This window comes from Aethalodelphis obliquidens, unplaced genomic scaffold, assembly GCF_003676395.1.
Source record: "Aethalodelphis obliquidens isolate GAN/ISIS:26980383/991018 unplaced genomic scaffold, ASM367639v1 scaffold83, whole genome shotgun sequence".
Classification (NCBI taxonomy): Eukaryota; Metazoa; Chordata; class Mammalia; order Artiodactyla; family Delphinidae; genus Aethalodelphis; species Aethalodelphis obliquidens.
This window is the reverse complement of record NW_020838027.1, coordinates 3,088,225-3,111,288: the sequence shown is the minus strand read 5'-3', so window position 1 is coordinate 3,111,288 and position 23,064 is coordinate 3,088,225. Positions and strand designations below refer to the sequence as shown.

General features: G+C 53.0%; 1 protein-coding gene across 4 annotated transcripts in view; it reads right to left on the bottom strand.

The window, feature by feature from the left end:
• The window catches only part of TEAD4 (TEA domain transcription factor 4), a 62,036-nt gene that overhangs the window by 19,661 nt on the left and 19,311 nt on the right, over positions 1-23,064 (bottom strand). For 2 of the 4 annotated variants that reach the window (XM_027093451.1, XM_027093452.1), the window contains exons 2-4: positions 14,440-14,694; positions 1,434-1,498; positions 1,022-1,084 (exon numbers count right to left, since the gene is read on the bottom strand). In XM_027093451.1, the coding sequence (XP_026949252.1) occupies positions 1,022-1,084; positions 1,434-1,498; positions 14,440-14,446 (135 nt within the window). In that variant the 5' untranslated portion in view covers positions 14,447-14,694. Of the gene's footprint in view, positions 1-699; positions 841-1,021; positions 1,085-1,433; positions 1,499-14,439; positions 14,695-23,064 lie in introns of those variants that run through there. The other 2 variants (XM_027093453.1, XM_027093454.1) reach the window with 2 other exon arrangements.

The window sequence follows — 23,064 nt, the reverse complement described above, 5'->3', positions numbered from 1 at the left end:
TAAACTGGGTTCTGGGATGCTTTCGGGTTCAAGAGTCATGGGGGCTGAGAGGTGACTAGCACGAAGGGTCCCTACCCCGCTTCTCGCCAACCTAGCTTTGACCAGAGTAGCTCCTCTGATAACGGATCGGGGTGATATTTAATTTGGGAGAAAAACGAAAGGGCTTCCACTGCTTTAAAAAATGTTTGTGGGGAATTTCCTGGCGGTCCAGCAGTTGGGACTCCGCGCTTTGACTGCCGAGGGCCCGGGTTCAATCCCTGGTCGGGGAACTGAGATCCCTCAAGCCGCATAGTGCGGCCAAAACATAAAAATAAAAATAAAATTAAAATGCCTGTGATTTACTGGTCTCAGCCCCGAGTGCTGGCTCCTCCTACCAAGCAGCCAGACTCTTCTGTTACACCCACCGTGATGGGTGGCCTGCTCCCTCCCAGGGTCCAGCCAAGGGCCCCTGGGTCCAGGGTCCAGGAGGCCCGAGTCCCGTGGCGAGGGGACTCCCACCAGCGGCTGGCCCCCCGTGTAGCAGTCGCCTGTTGGCAGACAGGCCTGCAAGGTGGGGCTGATCCAGGGAGCCCCACCAGCCCTTCCCCCAGCGTGGACCCCACCCTGCAGGCCTGCCACCCACGGGATCTGGGTGACGGCAGTAAGGGGCCACACGGTCCGCAAGAAACGGGGTCTGGAGGGCAGTCCTGCTGCTCTAACCATGGGACTCAGGGTGTGCCCGGTTCCTCTGGGCTGCAGGGGGCAGGGAGCACAGTAGGAGACCGGCCTGTATCTCCCAGGATGCTGTGAGCCCGGCCATTCACACACAGACACATAGACACGGCCCGCAGTCAACATCCTCTGTGCAGGTGGGAGAAAGGTGACAGGCTGAACCCCACTTTCCTCAGCACTGAGAAGCTCATGGCTCCACACATAAGCAGTCAGCCCCCACACCCAAGGGAAGACCTTTCCTCCTGGGAGAAGAGCCCCAGCCCCGGGAGGCTGGCCCACCCGAGCCCTCCCGCTGCGGCCCTGGCCTTACCTTCAGCTTGGCCTGGATCTCGCGGGCTTTGCGCCGAGCCAGAACCTGGATGTGGCTGGACACCTGTGGCGGGAAGAGGGGTTCCTGTCTCCCCGACGGCCGGTTCCCCTGACCCTCGGCCCTCCACAGCCCCCCATCCCATCACAGACTGAATGGACGAACGAATGAATGAAAGGCTCAGTCACTGATGGGACCTCGGGCCCACCTCTCCCAGTTAAATACAAGTGCAGTCGGATGGGGAGGGGTCTCCTCCCAGGCGATGGCAGAAGGGACCCCAAGGAAACTGACCATCTGTGGCACACCCAGCAGAGGACCCCTCCCAAGCTGGCCCCTAGAGCCCACACCCAGTCCTGCGGAGGGCCGGGCCACCCTGGGAGCCGACCAGTGCCAGGGTACCTGCCCCAGGGCCCACCTGCTTCCTGGTGCGGGTCTTCCCTGTCCGCAGCTTGATGTAGCGGGCGATCAGCTCATTCCGACCTGCAGAGACGCCAACATCCACTCAGCGGGAGGACCAGGACAAAGACAGGCGAACTCAAGGGCCCCTCACCGGCCCTCCCCAACCTGAGCGGCACTTGGGGTGAGGATTCTGCGGGGCCCCTCCCGCCCTCCTGAGAGCCCAGGGATCTCCCAGCAGCGAGAGGAAGCCGAGGCCTCGCTGGGGGACTGCTAACCTGAGAGCAGGGTGACAGGGCTGTGGATCTCTGGCCGGTGGGCGCACAGCTCGGAAAGCCCCCTCAGAGCCTCCCCCACCGCAGCCTGGCAGCCTCCTCCTTGGCCCTTCCCCCGGCAGCTCCCACGGTCCCCACCACCTCCATCAATGAGCAGGACCTGACAGGATGTCTGCCCTGTCTGTGGGCAGCAAGGGGGACAGGGGACGCAGGTGCCAAGACACAGAGTGTCTCCAGAGAGGAACCCGTGGCCCTAACCCGAACACAGGGAACCCAGCCAAGCACAGCTCCACGGCTCCAGCTAGACCGTCAACGGGTCACACGAGTGCTTGCTGTGGGCCCAGCCTCCTAGAGGTGATGCTGCAAGATCCCCCAGGACGACCAGGCCCCGTGTCCTCCCTTACCGTAAATGAGATCAGGACAAGGGGTTCTCTGCTTTCCAGAGCTCACCCCCCGGTGGAGGAGAGAAGTGTGCCCACATGACGGCCCTGCGGGACCATGCCACGTGCTCAGAGGAGGGGCCCGCTCAGGCTGGGCGGCCAGGTGAGCCTTGAGCTGCATTGACCACAGGTAGGATTAGACCATAACGAGGGCGCTGGTGGGGAGAGGCAGAGCCAGAGGGCTTGAGCGGGAGTTACTACCTCCTTTTTCCACCTCCGGGAACTGCCCTGTCCTGCTGGGCATGGCTGAGCCCAGAGGGCCGCAGCAGTGGGAGTGAGGGAGCTGCTGATGCAGGGAAGAGGCGAGACAAGTGGGCTGTCAGCCACCTGGGCTGTAACCAGAGAGCACGGCCAAGGCCACATGGGGCCCCCAGCTGACCTCTCCCCACTGCCAAGGCTGAATCAAGAGGCCACCCTCAGAAATCCTGGTTCAAGATGGCGGAGTAGAAGGACGTGCGCTCACTCCCTCTTGCGAGAGCACCGGCATCACAACTAACTGCTGAACCATCATCGACAGGAAGACACTGGAACTCACCAAAAAAGATACCCCACATCCAAAGACAAAGGAGAAGCCTCAGTGAGATGGTGGGATTTATTTTATCACAATAAAATCACATCCCACAACCACTGGGTGGGTGACTCACAAACTGGAGAACACTTACACCATAGAAGTCCACCCACTGGAGTGAAGAGTGAAAGCTGTGAGCCCACATCAGGCTTCCCAACCTAGGGGTCTGGCAACAGGTGGAGGAAATCCCAGAGAATCAGACTTTGAAGGCTAGCAGGATTTGACTGCAGGACTTCGACAGGGCAGGGGGAAGCAGAGACTCCACTCTTGGAGGGCACACACAAAGCAGTGTGCACATCAGGACCCGGGGGAAGGAGCAATGACCCCATAGGAGACTGAACCAGACGTGCCTGCTAGTGTTGGAGGGTCTCCTGCAGAGATGGGGGGTGGCTGTGTCTCACCGTGAGGACAAGGACACTGGCAGCAGAAGTTCTGGGAAGTACACCTTGGCATGAGCCCTCCCAGAATCCGCCATTAGCCCCACCAAAGAGCCTGTAGCCTCCAGTGCTGGGTCACCTCAGGCCAAACAACCAACTGGGAGGGAACCCAGACCCACCCATCAGCAGACAAGGGGATTAAAGTTTTACTGGGCTCTGCCCACCAGAGCAACACCCAGCTCTACCCACCACTAGTCCCTCCCATCAGGAAGGTTACACAAGCCTCCTAGATAGCCTCATCCACCAGAGGGCAGACAGCAGAAGCAAGAAGAACTACAATCCTGCAGCCTGTGGAACAAAAACCACATTCACAGAAAGAGAGACAAGATGAAAAGGCAGAGGGCTATGCACCAGATGAAGGAACAAGATAAACCCCCAGAAAAACAACTAAATGAAGTGGAGATAGGCAACCTTCCAGAAAAAGAATTCAGAATAACGATAGTGAAGATGATCCAGGAGCTCGGGAAAAGAATGGAGGCAAAGATCGAGGAGATGCAAGAAATGTTTAACAAAGACCTAGAAGAATTAAAGAACAAACAAACAGAGATGAACAATACAATAACTGAAATGAAAAATACACTAGAAGGAATCAATAGCAGAATAACTGAGGCAGAAGAACAGATAAGTGACCTGGAAGACAGAATGGTGGAATTCACTGCTGTGGAACGGAATAAAGAAAAAAGAATGAAAAGAAATGAAGACAGCCTAAGAGACCTCTGGGACAACATTAAACGCAAGATCATTCGCATTATAGGGGGTCCCAGAAGGAGAAGAGAGAGAGAAAGGACCCAAGAAAATATTTGAAGAGATTATAGTTGAAAACCTCCCTAACATGGGAAAGGAAATAGCCACCCAAGTCCAGGAAGCGCAGAGAGTCCCAGGCAGGAGAAACCCAAGGAGAAACACACCGAGACACATAGTAATCAAATTGACAAAAATTAAAGACAAAGAAAAATTATTAAAAGCAACAAGGGAAAAATGACAAATAACATACAAGGGAACTCCCATAAGGTTAACAGCTGATTTCTCAGCAGAAACTCTACAAGCCAGAAGGGAGTGGCATGATAAACTTAAAGTGATGAAAGGGAAGCACCTACAACCAAGATTATTCTACCCAGCAAGGATCTCATTCAGATTCAATAGAGAAATCAAAAGCTTTACAGACAAGCAAAAGCTAAGAGAATTCAGCACCACCAAACCAGCTCTACAATAAATGCTAAAGGAACTTCTCTAAGTGGGAAACACAAGAGGAGAAAAGGACCTACAAAAACAAACCCAAAACAATTAAGAAAATGGCAATAGGAACATACATATCAATAATTAACTTAACTGTGAATGGATTAAATGCTCCAACCAAAAGACACAGGCTTGCTAAATGGATACAGAAACAAGACTCGTATATATGCTGTCTACAAGAGACCCACTTCAGACCTACGGACACATACAGACTGAAAGTGAGGGGATGGAAAAAGATACTCCATGCAAATGGAAATCAAAAGAAAGCTGGAATAGCAATTCTCATATCAGACAAAACAGACTTTAAAATAATGTTATAAGAGACAAGGAAGGACACTACATAATGATTAAGGGATCAATCCAAGAAGAAGATATAACAATTTTAAATATTTATGCACCCAACATAGGAGCACCTCAATATGTAAGGCAAATGGTAACAGCTATAAAAGAGATCGAGGGGCTTCCCTGGTGGCACAGTGGTTAAGAATCCACCTGCCAATGCAGGGGACACGGGTTCTTGCCTGGTCCATGAAGATCCCACATGCTGCGGAGCAACTAAGCCCGTGTGCCACAACTACTGAGCCTGCACTCTAAAGCCCGCGAGCCACAACTACTGAAGCCTGCGTGCCTAGAGCCCGTGCTCCGCAACAAGAGAAGCCACCGCAACGAGAAGCCTGCGCACCGCAACGATGACTTGCCCCCACTCGCCACAACTAAAGAAAGCCCTCGCACAGAAACGAAGACCCAACACAGCCAAAAATAAATTAATTAATTAAAAATAAATAAACAAACAGTTTTGGGAATTCCCTGGCAGTCCAGTGGTTAGGACTCAGCGCTTTCACTACTAGGGCCTGGGTTCGATCCCTGGTCAGGGAACTAAGATCCCACAAGGCATGTGGTGCAGCTGAATAAATAAATAAGAGTTTAAAAAAATATAAAAGAAAAAGTTTAGGCGCCTGGAAGGGGCCCACGCAGGTGAGGGGCCCCGAAGTGTGAGCCTCACTGACGTCACAGGAAATCCGACCTCCCCCACAGAAGGGCAGGCAGGTGGAGACACTGAGCCCAGAAAATCCCACTCGGTTGGGCCACCGGCAGACCTAGGGCTAACACCCGGGTCTGAGTCCTGGCCCAGCCACTTGGAAGTGGCACAGGGCCTGGCAGAGAAGGTGATCGGTCCGCAGTAAGTCCACTCCCAGTCCGGGTGGGCCTCCTGGCTGGACGCAGTGGCGTGTCCTCTGTAGCACCCATTAAACAGCAGCTGGGAGGCCCCCGCCCAGCCCCAGCTGAGACCCTTACTCCACATGTCACAGATGACCCCCATGTCATGAGGACGGAGCCCCGCCCAGCCCCGGCACCACCTCTGCCTCTGCCACAGGGTCCAGGAGCTCTGCCTACAGACAGGCCCTAGGCACGGCCTGGGCCCTAGGCACGAGGCCAGCAGTGGGGTCACAGGAGCCAGACCCAGGGTCCCAGCCTGGCTCGGCTGTCTTTGTACGTTGGAAGTTGTGCTTCTCTCCTCTCGGGAGAGGCCTCCTCCTCTCCCTTGCAGGCCCCTCGGACCGTATTCCAGCCAGGCCCGGCCTGCTGCTCAGCAGTGGAGGATCACCTGGGTGGGAGTGGAGCCCTGGGTTTCTCTGCGTGTCTGCAGCCAAGGGGGGCAAACAGCTCCCTTCCTACCCCCTGAGGTCCTCCCGAGGTCGACCCGGCCATTCAACTGCCTGCAAACCAGCTGGCCTCTAATCCAGGCCTTATAGAGACACAGGGAACTGCTGTAGTTTCTTTCACTCTCGTGATAACAGTAACAATAACGACCGTCTGTGGAGCACGTACAGGCACCCGTACAAACACAGAGTGAACACGGTAGGCTTTACGTGTGCGCACACGTGCGTCCTCACAACAGCTCGTGCAGCTGCTCTCATCTTCAGTCTATCCGCAGCGTGGTCCTAGAGTCTATCTCCTAACTTCTCTTTAACACAGGATTGAGGGGATGGACCAGGGGGCACCAGGGGTCCTAGCTAGCCTAAGTGAGAAGAAACTAAGGCCCAGAGAGGGAAAGTGATTTATTCAAAGTCACATGGTTTATTACTGTCCCAAGGCCACAGGAACATCCGTTTCTAAGGCCACACCCAGGGCTTCACAATGGCTGCTTTTTCCCCACGGATGTCTCCCCTGGCTGGGCTGGGAGTTTCTTCTGCCAGAGACCATTCTGCTCCGCCTCTCTGGACCATCCACACCCCTCCCACCCCTGGCCGATTCCCTGGGTCTCTGCGTGAAGTGAGTCCTTAGTGATGTCTCACTGCTCCTGGCCCTGACCTGGCCCTGGCCCAGGTCCTGCAGGGAGAGCCAACTATTTGGACCAAGAGCCGGTCCACCTGTTTTTGTTTTAATATTTTTTTAATTTATCTATCTATCTATCTATCTGTCTATCTATCTATCTATTTATTTATTTAGGCTGCATCTATCTATCTATCTATTTATTTATTTAGGCTGCACCAGGTCTTAGTTGTAGCATGCATGCAGGATCTAGTTCCCCGGCCGGCCAGGGATCGAACCCAGGCCCCCTGCATTGGGAGCACGGAGTCTTACTCACTGGGCCGCCAGGGAAGTCCCAATGCCCATGTGTTTTCACTCTCTCCTGGACAGCAGTACTCAGAGCCGTAGGAGCCAAAGTGCCCTGGATGACTGAGACGCCAGGAGGCTCCCAGAGCTGGGGGAGAAGCAGAGAGATGTAAGGAGTGTGCAGAGCCGTGAAGCCACAGTGAAGGCAGCAAAGAGCAATGGCAGGGGAGCTCCCTGGTGGCCCAGTGGTTAGGATTCCGGGCTTTCACTGCCATGGCCCAGGTTCAATCCCTGATCAGGGAATGGAGATCCCGCAAGCCACACGGCGTGGCCAAAAAGAAAAAGAGCAACAGCAGGAGGAAACGAGTAGAAAATCCAGGTGAGCTGGTGGGAAGGCAAGAGCTGCATCCTCGTCCCAGCTCTGCCACCAGCTGCGTAACCCCGGGCCTCCCACCCTCTGGAGGTTGAGATCCCGGACCGGGGCAGGAGGCCAACCTGGACCACGTGGAGGCCAGCTGGGCATTGCAGTGTGGCAGGTGGCCTTGGCCAACCCCAGAGAGAGCCTGGGTGGGACTGGAAAGGACATCCCACCAGACTGTGGCCCATCTGTCAGAGGACATGTGTCCAAAGCCCCCAGCTCACACCCACAGCCCCACCCACCATGGGCTGAAGGCGGGGCACTCCCAATGCAGGGTCCACACAGAGTGACGACCACCCTTCTCCAAACCCCACACCCAGGGTCACACGTGTCCTGCCAGCCACCCCAGGCTCTTTCTTCCTCAGTCACACAGGAGCACGAAAACCCCATCTGCTAAATCCTGTCTGGGACAGGCCTCTTCTGTGTCTCATTTCCTCCCTGTACCAGCCCTACCCCAGGGCCGTAAACATATTCAGGGTTTATGCCCTTTAAGAAGGGTCATCAGAGACAGTTCTTTTGCTAATATTGTTGATAAGGTCCTATTAAACTAAAGCTATTAGTTTTCAAAGTTGAAAAGGGCATGAGCCTCCCGCAGGTAGACAGATCTTCGCTTCAGCAGAGGCCTCACAGGGTGCCTTTACAGCAGCTGACATCTCACCCCTGCAGGCAGGGCTGGGGAGGAGGCCAGCCCCCGCCAATGCCCACGGCCTGGCCTGGGGGCGCCCTGGCTAGGGATCAACTGAAGCTATAAACACCTGCAGCTGGAGGAGAAGGCTATTTGTGGAGAAGAAACTTTTCAGGCCTGACACCCGAGCTGTTACCACCATTGTCCCTGGAGGGCTCTGAGGCTTCTGGTGAAATCCTACGCCATCTTCAAGGCCACTCCCGCCTCCAGCCCTGGTGCACAGGGTCTGTGCCTCCCTGGGCTCAAGTCATTTGAACTCCTTAAGGGCAGGAAGAGGTCCCCTCCAGCTCTGCAGCCCCACGCTGTTCACTGGTACCGCTGTCCCAGCAGCTACACTAAAGATGGTGTCTTCTTTCAATTAGTACATGAAAAGATGCTCGACATCACTAACCTTAGGGAAATGCAAATCAAACCATGAGACACCACCTCACACCCGCTAGAATGTCTACTGAAAAAAATAAATAACAAGCGTTGGTGAGGATGTAAAGAAATTAGAACACTTGTACGTTGCTCGCAGAATGTAAAATGGTGCAGCCACTTGTGGGAGGTAGTCTGGTAGTTCCTCAAAAAGTTAAACAGAATCACCATATGATCCAGCAATTCCACCTCTAGGTATATACCCCAAACAACTGAAAGCAGGGCCTCAAAGAGATATTTGTATACCCAGGTTCATAGCAGCGTTGTTCACAACAGCCAAACGATGGAAACACCCACATATACATCAATAGATAAATGGATCAACAAAACGTGGTCCATCCACACAATGGAATATCGTTCAGCGACTGAAAAGAAGAATGACGTTCTGACAGAGGCTACAACATGGATGAGCCTTGAAGACATTGTCCCAAGAGAAATAATCTAGACGCAGAAGGGCAAGTACTGTATGATTCCACTACTGTGAGGTACCCAGAACAGGCAAATTCATGATCTACAGAAAGTAGATCAGAGGCTACCAGGGCCTGCGGGGAAGGGGGAACGGGGAGTTACTGTTTAATGGGTACAGTTTCTGTTGGGAAGAACGAGAAAGTTCTGGAGATGACGGTGGTGACGGCTGCACGACAGTGTAAGCGTACTTAATGCCGCTGAGCTGTGCACTTACGAAGGGTCATATGGTGCATTTTAAGTTCTTCATATTTTCCCACAAAATATATAAGTTGGGCTTCCCTGCTGGCGCAGTGGTTAAGAATCCACCTGCCAATGCAGGGGGACACGGGTTCGAGCCCTGGTCCAGGAAGATCCCATATGCTGCGGAGCAACGAAGCCCGTGCGCCACAACTACTGAGCCTGCGCTCTAGAGCCCACGAACCACAACTACCGAGCCCAGGCGCCACAACTACTGAAGCCCATGTGCCTAGAGCCCATGCTCCACAAGAAGAGGAGTCACTGCAATGAGAAGCCTGCGCACTTCAATGAAGAGTAGCCCCCACTCACCGCAACTAGAGAAAGCCCATGCACAGCAGCGAAGACCCAACACAGTAAAAATAAATAAATAAATTTATTTTAAAATATATATATATAAGTAATAAATAAATAAAACCAAAACCCCGCAAAAGGTAGTATCATTATTATCCCCATTTTTCAAATGGGGACATTGAAGCTGAGAAGAGGTAAACAACCTGCCCAACTGGCCACTGGACAGAGTGGATGTGAACAGAGGGGCCCATCGTCAGGCCTCCAGAAGCAGGACGCCAGGGCTCCAGGCCAGAAGAGAGGGACACGAAGCACAGGGCGGCGGAGGGCTGAGGACCACGGTGAGGAAGGGGCAGCAGAAGCTCGGATGAGGCTCCGTAACCTGTCCCATCGCCTCAGTGACCAAAGCCCGACCTGGTCCAGCCCCTGCTCAGCCTCTCGTTAGCTAGTGACTCACCTCTGATGGTCCCTTATCACAACATTTGCCCAGATCCCCACGGGGACCCCCAAACCCAGCAGGCAAAGCCCCGCCTCTGGAGCAAGGCTCACTCCCCCCCGCCTTCCTCTGCCTGGCCAAGCTCCACTTCCTCCCAGAAAGCTTCCAAGATAAGCCAGCCCTCCGCTGACTGGCTACATACAACTTAAGGGCCCTCAGTTTACTTTCCAAAGATGTTCCTCCTGTCTCTCCTTCAACCACGCAGCCACAGAGAGCAGAGACCACGGCCCCAGCCCGGCCTGGTCCAGAGTGGTGGGGCCCTCGATGAGAACCGCCCAGCGGCTAACAGGAAACGAGGCGCCAGGGAGACAAGGGAGAAAGGAGAGGGCAGAGACTTAGGAGATTCAGAGCAACCTCCAGGAGAGCCAGGGCCCTGGCGGGCAGAGGCGAGGAACGCCCAGAGCAAGACAGAGCCAGCCCCGGGCCGCGGCAGCCGGAGGGGGAGCCAGGCCGCCCGGGCCAGACGGGAGCCACGCTCACCTCCCGCCACCTGCCAGGGGGGCAGAGCCAGGCTGGGCGACGAGGTCAGAGAGACCGGCAGTGCCAGGGCGAGGGTCACACCGTGACGGGGCAAAACCGAAGGCTGCCATGAGCCGGGGAAGGGGCAGCCTTGGCCCGGGAGCCGGTCCACGGGCGGGGAGGCTCAGTGCGGATCTGTCCTGCGCCTGCGTGTCACCTGCATGTCTGCTTGGCCCTGGTGGGTGACCCTGATCTGGGTGTGTGGGGGCCGAGCTGGGGGCAGGACTGACCCCTCAGAGACTCCGGGGCTCAAATCCTCCTCTGGGCAGTTTGCTCTTCCTGCCTGAGGCCAGCTGCCCACCTGGAAACCAGCTGAGGCCTCTGGATGTGGGGCGCAGGGGAGGGTAAGGACCAGGGCTCTCGGGGCACAGAGGATGGCAAGGGTGGGTCCCTGAGAGAAGCAGGGGTGGCGAGCAGCCTGAGGGAGACCAAGTCTGAGCCAGCTTGGCGGCTGGTCCCTCGACCGCCCCTCCCCCGCCCGTCCCACACCCGGGCTGAGCTCAGAGCTATATATACCCCCCAGCAGGGCTCCGCCGAGCCCCCGTCCACTCCGGCAAGGCCCTGCCTTGGCTCTGCCCCTGAGCCGGTAAGACGAGACGGGGCTAAGCCAGCGTCTGGACCCCAGCGGGACGTGTACTCACAGAGGACAGGTGCCACGGGGGTTGGGTCGGTCGCCAGACTCCGCGGGGCGCCCCCCAGTCCTCCTGTCCAGAGCCTGACCCACCTGAGCTGGGGCCAAGCAGGAGGCAGGCTGGCTTCGCAGAGTTCACCAGGGCCACTTGGGGTAATGGGGAGCGCTGACCACTGCCCCACCCGGCCCCCACTCCCACTTACTACCTGAGCGACTCTGGGAGAAGCCCTTGGCTTCTCTGAGCTTCTCTCTCTGCATCTGCACAGGCTGTCACCCCTCCCCCATCACTAAGAGGCTCCTGGCCTCGGCCCCTCCCCCGTCTCTCAGCACAGGGAAGGAGAGCCGCAAAGGACGCAGGCAAGGCCAGGACAGTTTGCCAAACACTGTTTTCATCTTGCTTCCCTCACTCAACGGCTCCCCTCCTGCCACACACAGTTCCACCCCAAGGCCTGCTGGAAGTGCACAGCCTTGCCTGTCCCAAACCCTGCTTCAGTCACAATCGCCAGGGGCCCCAAGATCAAGTCTCTTAACCCTATACCCTCCTATGTGAATACGGATAGAAGTATCCACCCTTAACGACTGAAACAAGCAAAGCCACCAGATGTCCATCAACTGGGTGAACCGATGAACACCATGGCGTCCATCATATGACGGAATGTGACTCAGTCTTCAAAAGGAAGGGCTTCTGGGCTTCCCTGGTGGCGCAGTGGTTGAGAGTCCGCCTGCCGATGCAGGGGACACGGGTTCGTGCCCCGGTCCTGGAGGATCCCACATGCCGCGGAGCGGCTGGGCCCGTAAGCCGTGGCCGCTGAGCCCGCGCGTCTGGAGCCTGTGCTCCGCAACGGGAGAGGCCACAACAGTGAGAGGCCTGCGTACCGCAAAAAAAAAAAAAACCAAAAAAAAAAAGGAAGGACTTCTGACACCTGCTACGACACGGAGGAACCTTCAGGACGTGATGCTCAGTGAAACAAGCTGGACACAGAAGGACAAACACTGAGTGACTCCACTTACGTGAGGTCCGTAGAGGAATCACAGCCATAGAGACAGAAAGTGGATGGTGGGCACCAGGGGCTGGGGGAGGGGGGAGTGAGGGTTTAATGGGGACGGAGTTTCAGTTCGGGAGGATGAGAAAATTCTAGAAACGGACGGTGATGATGGTCTCACAACAATGTGAATGTACTTAATGCCACTGAACTGTACACTGAAAAATGGTTACCACCACACACAAAGAAACAGCTGGCCCACGGCGTCGCTCAAACACTGTCTGCTGGCTCTCCACGGTCAGCGCCTCCTGGGCCTTCCCCACACGGCAGCACCCTCGGCTTTCTCCCTATGCTGAGCGCCTCTTGCCCACCTGTGTTTGCCAGACCATTTGTCCCCTTAAAGCAGGAAGAGGAACCCTGAGAGGCGCCCGGCCACTGATCACCGCCCCACCCAGGGACAGGACAGCTCTCCAGCCACACCCGGGACCCGCCCTACCCACCCCTCCCCCTCACACCTCAGCTCCTGACCAGCACGCACCCCACTCCCCACCAAGGCGGCGGGAAGAGCCCAGGATACCAGCCCCGCCTGCCCAGCTCCATCAGCAGCCCCACCCCGGACACACAGGCGCTCCGTACACGGCGGCTCTCTCCTCCACGAAGCTTCCGTAGGGACCAAAAGTAAGAAGCAAACATTAGAGCAGGAAGTAGTTAAGCAGGGAGGCCTGGGGGGCCCGACCCGGGGCGTGGAGGCCCACAGAAGTGGGGCCCCAGCAGAGCCACAGCAGAGGGGCTGGTAAGGAAGGATGAGAGCTTTAACTGCTGACCAAGGGGCAGACCCAGGGTCTAGCTCGAGAGGACCCTGCTTCCCCAACAAGCAGGAGAGAAGGAATCCCTTGGCCCTGCAGGGAAGGGGTAGGTAAAGGATGAAGTGGGCGGGGCTGTGCAGCTCCACCGACTCCCCAGACCAGTAACTAAGCAGATTTGAGTTTGGTCCATTGAATTGTGCTGCTGTCCCCCCAACATTCACGTCCACCCAGAACCTCACAACGTGGCCTTATCTGGAAACAGGGTCTTCACAGATGTAATGAGTTAAGACGAGGTCATACTGGAGTAAGGTGGGCCCTAGATCCAATGAGTGGTAACCTCGTACAGGTGTCGTGCAAGAGGAGGACACAGAGACACAGAGAGGACGGCCATGTGACAGCAGGGTCGGAGATGCGAGTGATGCAGCTACGAGCCATGGACACCAAGGGCTGCCACCCGCCACCAGAAGCCAGGACGCAGGCACGGAACGGATCCTCCACGAGGAACCAACCCCAGGGACCCCTTGAGTTCAGACTTCTGGCCTCCTGACCCACGAGGATACATTTCTGTTGTCCAAGGCACCCCTTAAATTTGTGGCAATTCTTACAGCAGCCCTCGGAGGTGAGCTGGGTCAACCCCCATGGGCCCCCCACACAGCTGACAAAGCATCTGTGCTGGGGGAGGGGCACCCGTGAACGGGCGGTCGCCTGGCCTGGAGCCATCTCATGGGGGGGCAGGGCGAGACCCTCTGCTGTCAGGGACTTCAGCCAGTCAGAGACCCCCTCAGCTGCCCAAGACCCACGTTTCAAGCTGAGGGTCCTGGTGGGCTTTCCAGTGTCAATGGGGGCTGACCTAAGCCTCTCAACAGCCGTTCAGTGTTCGTTTTGTTCCCCCAGATACCCTCTCTTCCATCCAAAAGTCAACACAGCCCCGGGCAGACCGCTCAGTCCTTCCCACGGGGCTGCTGGACATTGTGTCTCTGTATGTTCCCATCCTCAGCGGCTCAGGAAGACTTCGCCTTACCTGATGGCTCTCGGCTGGAGAGGACCGTCCCTGAGGGAAGGGTCCTCAGCCTCTCCGGGGACACGCCTGTCTGCCTTGTGTACAGTTACGTGTGCTCACCCTCACCGAGCTGTGAGCAGGGTCTAGATCTGCCCCACCCTGCCTGACACACAGTAGGCTCCTGCATGGGGAAGGGAGGGAGGGAGTGAGCCAGGACAGCCTTCCTAACCGCCTACACAGCCAAGGTGGGAAGCTGGGAGATGAGGCATTTGCCTGGGGGATGGCTGGAGGGACTTACCCAGCCTGCCCCAGGGGGATGTTCTACCAGTCTTCCAGTACCACATTCTCACCATCCTCCACATCCACCCAAAGGCGTCTCCTCCGAGGCCCTCCCATCCCTTGGGAGCCCAGGACAGAGTAAAGCAGCGTCCACCTGGGAGGAGCGCCAAGAAGTCACCCCGCTCCGTCACTTGGCAGGAGCGTGGTTGCTGTGCTGAGCCTGTTGCCAGGCCTGGACCGTGAGCTGGGGGGCGCTGCTGGCCAGGCCCGACAGCCTCCTTACCATACATCTTGCCTTCGTCTGAGAGGATGATCTTGCGCCGACCGCAGGGCGGGTAGATGGCCAGGGCCTCCTGGAAGCTCTGCTCGATGTCGGGGCTCCACACGCCCTCCGCGTCATTGTCGATGGGCTTGTCCAAGGCCTGGCTGCCCCCAGAGACGTTGCTCCCCTCGGGGGAGTTGGGAGAGCTCCACTCGTTGGAGGTAATGGTGCCGGCCGTGCCCTCCAAGGCTCCGCTTGGAGGAGCGCCCGTTGGACCTGTTTGGGCAGAAACCACGGCATTGGTGGGTGAATTTGTGGACCGGGGTCGGCGGGGGGAACCCAGGCAGCACCACCCCCAAACCAGGTGCTCCTCCTTTCCTGGCGATCAGGGCACAGGACCTCAAAGGGAAAGGCCGGGGATCCCAGGGAACGAAGAGTGAGGTGGAAGATTTGGGGTGTCAAGGGCAGGTTATTTCCCATCCATAGACCTCAGCTTCCCACCCTGTCCAAGGAGCTCGATGACCAGGCTCCCTCTGATCGTGGCTCTAAGAACGCAGACGGAGCTGAGAAGTTGGAGACGAGGACCAAGAGCCAGGGATGCTCTACGTTAAATCCAAAAGGGGCAAAAGGATGCAAAATACTGTGCACCATTGGTGGGAACAGAAAATGGGGCAACCACTAGGGAAAACAGTATGGAGGTCCCTCAAAAACATCCAAATAAGAGCTACCATATGATCCAGCAATTCCACTTCTGGATATACACCCAGAAGAACCAAAAGCAGGGTCTCAAAGAGATTATTTATACACCCATGTTCCCAGCAGCACTATTCACAATAGCCAAGAGACAGAAGCAGCCCAAGTGTCCACGGATGAATGAAAGCATAAACCAAATGCAGTATCTCTATACAGTGGAGTATTATTCAACCTTAAAAAGGAAGGTTGAATAACATGGTTGGACATGTTATAACATGGATGGACTTTGAGGACATTATCCTAAGTGACATAAGCCAGTCACAAAAGACAAATACTGTGTGATTCCACTTATATGACATCCTTAGGGTACTCAAAGTCATAGAGGCAGAAAGTAGAACGGTGGTTACCCCGGGCTGGGGGAGGAGGAGGTGGGGAGTTGCTGTTTAAGGGGTATAGGGTTTCCGTTTTGCAAGATGAAAAAGTTCCGGAGATGTGTTGCACAACAACGTGAATATACTTTTTTTTTTCTGTTTTAAGTTTACTTTTTATGTTTTATTTTAATTTTTATGGAAGTATAGTTGATTTACAATGTTGTGTTAGTTTCAGGTGTATAGCAATGTGATTAGTTATACATATACATATATCCACTTGTGAATATACTTTTAACATTACTGAACTATACACTTTAAAATGGTTAAGAGGGGGCTTCCCTGGTGGCACAGTGGTTAAGAATCCGCCTGCCAATGTAGGCGACACAGGTTCGAGCCCTGGTCTGGGAAGATCCCACATGCCGTGGAGCAACTAAACCTGAGTGCCACAACTACTGAACCTACACTCTAGAGGCCACAAACCACAACTACTGAGCTCACGCGCCACAACTACTGAAGCCCACGCGCCTAGAGCCCATGCTCCGCAACAAGAGAAACCACCGCAATAAGAAGCCCACGCACCACAACAAAGAGTAGCCCCCGCTCGCTGCAACTAGAGAGAGCCTGAGCGCAGCAACGAAGATCCAACGCAGCCAAAAATAAATAAATAATTTTATTATTTTTTAAATGGTTAAGATGATAAATTTTGCACCATAAAATTATGGTTTAATTTCAACCATAATTAAAATATGAAACATGCAAAGTAAAATTCAGGTCACCATTCTCTTACTCCATCCCAGCTCAGGCTCTTTTCAGAGGAAGATTCTAGCCCTGGCAGATTCTCACATGTTGGGGATATGGCAAGGTTGAATGGCTGGTACCTCCAGCAGGTGACAACACAACCTTATTCTAGTCACTAGCATGAGACAAACCCAGTGATCTCTTGGCTCCAACTGTCCAAGCTGTGAATTTCTGGACATGATTCTCAGGAGTTTGGGAAGAAGCAGTACATACTAGTACTCTTAAGGCAGCTTTTGGATTATGAGTACCAGGTGGGTACCATTTGCCTCCCAAAGCCCTCCCAAGGTCCCAGCATCCCTCCTCTCCCAGCCACCAAGTGCATCTGCAAAGGAGGACCCCTTCCCCATCACACGTCACCCCCTCCCCCATTGGCCATGAGAAGCAGTGTGGTCCAGCAGCCCAAACCCAGGGCCAGGAGTTGAAACATGAGCTCCCACCCACTTGCACCCAGGACCCTCTGAGATAAGACCTCCCCAGAGCACCCCTCACTTTCTCTCCCTTCCCCAGGCCTGTCAGAGGTACACATTGTTCACAGATAGGTGGGTATGAGGGTGAGCGTGGTCAAGTTCACATGGAGGAGCTGAGTGGGGGGCAGCACATCCTGGGAGGGGTTGGAGGTTCCAAGAAGCTTGTCCTGGCTGCTGGCACAAACATGCAGTCGGAAGAAGGTTAGAACCACTGAAATTCAAAGTATGAATCCTCTCAGCTTGAGGATGGGGACACTGAGACCAGAAAGGCCTAGGGACGTGCCCGAGGTCATGCAGCAAATCAGTAGTGTAGCTGGGTCTGGATCTGCGCCCTCCAGGGTCCCAGGTCTTTTAGCATAACAAATGTCAACTTCCTCTCTGTGGCTAGTTAAAATAAGTTTTTCCTGAAGTGTGTCTGAGGGGGTCACTTGATCTGGAAGAAACTAGCTTATTCTCTACCAGAAATTCTGGTCTTGATCCTATTGTGAATGTTGAAACATTTTTCTGTACCTTCCAAAACAAACTTCTTTAAAGAGTTCCTAACTTTAATTTCTGGCAATACGGTAGATAAGATGGTTTTTAAAACTCACTCTGTAAAAGAAATCTAGAAACGATAAAACATAAGAAATACGCTTTTAAATACATAGCTGACTTCAGAAGAAAGTAAAGAGGCCCCAAATGAGACAACTCACACCTATAACAATAGGCAAATGAGCTGTTACTACAACCCCAGGAAGCAGAGGATGAAGCTGATCTTAGTCATGAAGACACTGGGTTTTAGTGGCCACCCAGAGACCTTACACCTGAGAGACACAGGGAGGTTGGAACTGCGAACAATACCTCAATCCTCAGAGAAAAGGTAGCCTATTCACAAAATAGACTAGGAAGATTGCCTGTCTTGGCCTAAGCCCTGGGTACAAAAAAGAATTTTCTTTCCTAAGAATTTGTAGCCAAGGGCCTGCCTTTAAGTGGATTTGAGATCTGTATTTTATATTACGCAGGAACCCCCAGCCAATTCACAAAAATAAATAGTGATCCCAGGCTGAAAATCTCTGAGAAGACAATCTTAACTCAGACTGCAGAGATCCAAAGACTCGCTCAAGAATCTCAAAATCCAAAATTACAAATTATAAGCGGAAACAGTCCACCATGATCAAGATTTGATGGGATTAGATCCCCCAAGAACTATAGATAATTGAACAATCAGATAAAACTATTATATAATTGTATTTAAAGTGATTATTGACTTAAGGAATTGGAAAGATGAGAATTAGACACTATCAAAAAGTACAAAGAAGACTGGGAAAAGAACCAAATAGAATATTTAGAAATAAACATTTTAGCCACTGAAGTTAAAAACTCAACGACTGAGAGTAACAGCAAATTAGACACAGCTAGAGAAAGAATTAACAACCTGGAAGATATATCTGAGGACATTATTCATAAATGCGTTAAAAAGAATGAAGATAAAGAGCAAGAAGAACACAATAAGGCAGTTCAACATACCTTCAATTAACATTTGAGAAAGAGTATAGAAAATGAAATAGAACAACATTTGAAAATATAATGGCAAGGAATTTTCCAGGATTAATGAAATACATGAATCCTCCAATTCAGGAACCATACTAAATCCTAACCAGGATAAATTCAAATAAAATGAACAGATATTATAGAGACACTGAAGAATACCAAAAACAAAGAGTAGATCTTAAAAGTATCCAGAGTGAAGGGGCAGATTACCTACAAGGGAAAGATTATCATACTGATTGTATATATTGATAGTGAACTTGTCAACTGGAAAACCCATGATAACATCTCCAAATTATGGAGAGAAAAATAACTGTCAACCTAGAATTAGAAACCCAACCTAAATATCATTCAAGAATGAACATTAGGGCTTCCCTGGTGGCGCAGTGGTTGAGAATCTGCCTGCCAATGCAGGGGACGCGGGTTTGAGCCCTGGTCCAGGAAGATCCCACATGCTGCGAAGCAACAAAGCCTGTGCACCACAACTACTGAGTCCGCATGCCACAACTACTGAAGTCTGCGTGCCTAGAGCCCGTGCTCTGCAACAAGAGAAGCCACCGCAATGAGAAGCCCGAGCACCACAACGAAGAGTAGCTCCCCCCTCGCTGCAGCTAGAGAAAGCCTGCCCACAGCAACGAAGACCCAATGCAGCCAAAAATAAATTAATTTTAAAAAAGAAAAGAAAGAAAAAGAATGAACATTAAATAAAAGCATTTTCAGACAAAGATGGAGAGAATTTAGTAGTAATAGACCCTCACTGGAAAAACCAACAGTTTTGTTTCCTTTAAGAGGTATCTTTAAAAAAAAAAAAAAAGGAACTGGTATGAAAAGATATTACATACATGGAAGAATAGTGAGCAAGGTGACTGGTAAAAATGAGTGAATCTAAACTGTACTAACTACATAAAAACAATAACACCAGGGGCTTCCCTGGTGGCGCAGTGGTTGAGAGTCCGCCTGCCGATGCAGTGGACACAGGTTCGTGCCCCGGTCTGGGAAGATCCCACATGCCGCGGAGCGGCTGGGCCCGTGAGCCATGGCCGCTGAGCCTGCGCGTCCGGAGCCTGTGCTCTGCAACGGGAGAGGCCACAACGGTGAGAGGCCCGCGTACCGCAAAAAAAAAAAAACAATAACAACACTGAGGATCACTAAGTTTGGCCCCACAATACATACACACATGCGAATGCAGAAAAACCATATTTCTGAACCATAAGCTCAGAAGCCGCATTTGATACAAGACCCATTCACAGTAAAAACTCTTAGCAAACTGTAGAAACAAAAGGAACTTCCTTAATCTAACAACAGATTTCTTCCCAAAACCTATTGTGATATTTTGATTTATAAGAAGAAGTACACATTTGGTCTTTGTCCTGTTTCTGACACAGAGCCCCCAAAATCCTTGAAATTTCCTAAGTGCTGAGAGCCATAAAGGTATCTTTTGTTACGGGAATGAGGTGCACCTGAGGATGGGGGCTGGTGGCCAGGAGAACCACCCAAGTGATTAGAGGGTGGAACTTTCAGCCCCACCCACCCGAGCTCTGGGGAGGGGAGAGAGGCAAGAGTTGAAATAATCGCCAACAGCCAACGATGTAATCAACCATACCTCAACAGTGAAGCCTCCATAAAAACACCAAAGGAGAAGGTTCTGAGAGATTCCGAGTTGGTGACCATGTGCAGATATGGGGAGAGTGACTGCCAACAGGAAGGGCATGGAAGTTCCACGCCCTTTCCCTACGCCATACGCATCTCTTCCATCAGGCTGTTCCTGAGTTACATCCTTTTACAGTAAACTGGTAGTCTGGTAAGTAACATGTTTCTCTGCGTTCTGTAAACCACTCAAGCAAGTTAACTGAACCCAAGGGAGGGATTTATTGGAACCTCCAATGTATAGTCGGTGATAACCTGAACTTGCAGGGGTTCAGTCTTGTGGGACTGAGCCCTTAACCTGTGGGATCTCACGCTACCTCCCGGTAGATAATGTTAGAACTAAGTTGAATTGTAGGACACCCAGCTGGTTGGTGAGGGAAAAAAAACCCATTCACAGGTTGAAATTGGTGACCAAAACTTCTAATGATTAAACACTAAAAGCATTACATTTAAAGTCAGGAATAAGATAAAGAATGCTGAGTTTCAACACTGAACACTCACACTGTAATAGAAGTCCTAGCCAACACAGTAGAACAGAAAAAGAATTGTGAAGATTGGAAAGGAAGTAAAAGTGTCATTACGCCAAGGAAGGATGATAGAAGATTGAAAAGATGCTACGGACAAATCATTAAAAAGTTCAGCAAGACCAACATATCAAAACCAATTCCATTCTTTTATGCCAGAAATAAGGTATTAGACAACATAATTTTTTGTATTCCAGATACCCCATTTGGAAACCAAAGCCATAATTTATCTAGTAGTGATAAATCTCACAAAGATTTGTCACTTTACAGAGAAAATGGTAATTTCTTTGAAAGACGTACAATCCCTACATAAACGGAAAGGAAACTCTGTGTTTGTGGATGGGAAAACCCATCACCAAGAGGTTGAACCTCTCCAGATAAAGCATAAATTCAATGAGATCAGGAATAAAAATCTCACAAGGTTTTCCACAAAACTTAACACTGATTCTCAAAACACACGGAAGCCCAAGACGGTTGTCAAGTCATCTAATGGAGCGCCTTCACCTTGGGTCAGACCCTTCCCATACATGTCTCCCCATGGTTCCGACCTGACCTCTCCTCTTTAAACCCTGAACACACCCCTTGGGTGGGGGCGGGGGGGTCCTCACCCCTGGCTTACCCCTCACTATGATCCCCAAACCTGAATCTTCCCTGGGTTTGGACTGCATAGCAACCAGTCACCGATCCCCAGACGTCTCCAAAGCTCTTCCGACTCAACACGGCCAAAGTCCCGTCCTTCCACTTGTGGCTGAATCTTCCTCCTGCCCCGTCTCTCAGGAACAGACACAACCGTCCACCCAGAAGCCAAAAAACCCGACGAGTGCGTTTTGACTTTTCCCTCTCCTCTCCCATCAGAGATTCACGACCACACCCCGTCTTTCTCTCTTGGAGCCCTAACCCAAAGTCCCCAGGGCTCACCTGGACGACCGGCCAAGCCCCGTCCAGACGCCATAATCTCTTCACTGCAGCCAGCGACGCTTCTACCGCACACGATCCTTCCCCTTAAAATCTTCCCAGGGCTCTTAAATAATGGGATTTTACAGGGCCCTTTATCCGCCGATTGCGGCTCTCCATCCATGCCTTCCATCCGTCTGCACCACTCTCTCTCCTCCCTCTTCTTTGCACCCCCCTCCCAAGCCCCAAACTCAGTTGCCCAAAAGATACCCCAAAATGCCAAGCTCTTCCCCCGCACAGGGCAGAGCTGCCGGTGACCTTCCTCCCCAACCCGCTTCCCCCGGCCAACTCCTACCCATCCTTAAGGTCCAGCCAACATCTTTTCTTTTCCTTTTTTTTTTTAATTGAATAGCTGATTTACAATACTATGTTCGTTTCAGGGGTACAGCTGTTTCAGCTAAAATCCCCCTTCCCCTGGGAGGATGACCCCAAGCTCAGTCTGGGTGAGGCGCCCTCCGCGCTCCGGCAGGTCCCCGTGCTTTGGGCACCTCAGCGCCAGCTCCCAGGGTGACTGGTCCCCCTTAGCACACTGCAGACCCCACGAGGGCAGGGTTGGCCGTCTTTCTCAACTAAATCCTCCGCACACGCTGGGGACAGAAGGGTGAAGAAATCAATGGCTATTTGGTGTGCGTCTGTGAAGTAATGATTTCTCTGTGGGGAGTACGCACTGTTCTGTGTTTAGTGTTGGGAAACAGAAGGAAATCTCAGTAAATGTCTGGACTTGGGCACAGCAGAGGGAGAGCTTGAGTTGTATGTAAATCCCTTCGGGGTTTACTCTGGAGGCTGGTAAATGAGAAGGTGACATCTGGGAATCAAGACGCCGTTTCTGGCTCCAGGTCTACAAGCCGCTGTGACCGTGGACGAGTCCCTCCGTTTCTCTGGGCCTCAGCCAGATCACCTGTGAATTCTGTCCCTGGCAGGTCCCTCCGGCCCTGGCAGTGCCTGCGGCTCGCAGCCCAACCCCCTACTCTCCCAAGCGGCCTCTAAACATACCTTGCGGACTCTCGCCTGCGGCTTTGCTCAGAGGAGGCTGGAAACCGATCTGCCTTGGGGAGGCGTCCATGCGATGGTCGGTAGGACCAGATGTCAACTGCACGGGGCCTGACCCAGAGCCCGTGCTCGGGAAGAGCTACTCACGTCACCCTTACTATTACTAAGCTGCACGTAAAGCCTAGAGCCCTAAACAGACCAGTTAGATACATACACCTTAAACCCTAAAGCCTAATAATAATTAATACTAGCTAGTTAATATGAATACCTACGGCGTCGTGTCTCCTGGCTTCACCTAGATTTTCTTCTGGGATCTGACACTAAACACAGAAGGTGCTCCAGAGGCCAGAAAGTTAGGAGATGAAAAGGAGGGTGCCCCAACTTCCCTGACTCCACGTGGGCCCCTCGGAGAGCAGGGCCTGTGCTCCCTGGGCCCTTCCTTCCCCGGAGCTGGGAGCTGGGCTGAGCTGTGAGCTGGGCTGAGCTGAGAGCTGGGCGGGGCTGGGGGCTGGGCTGAGGGCTGGGCTGAGCTGGGCTGAGAGCTGGGCTGGGAGCTGGGCTGGGCTGGGCTGGGAGCTGGGCTGGGAGCTGGGCTGGGAGCTGGGCTGGGAACTGAGCTGGGAGCTGGGCTGAGCTGGGAGCTGAGCTGGGAGCTGGGCTGAGCTGGGAGCTGGG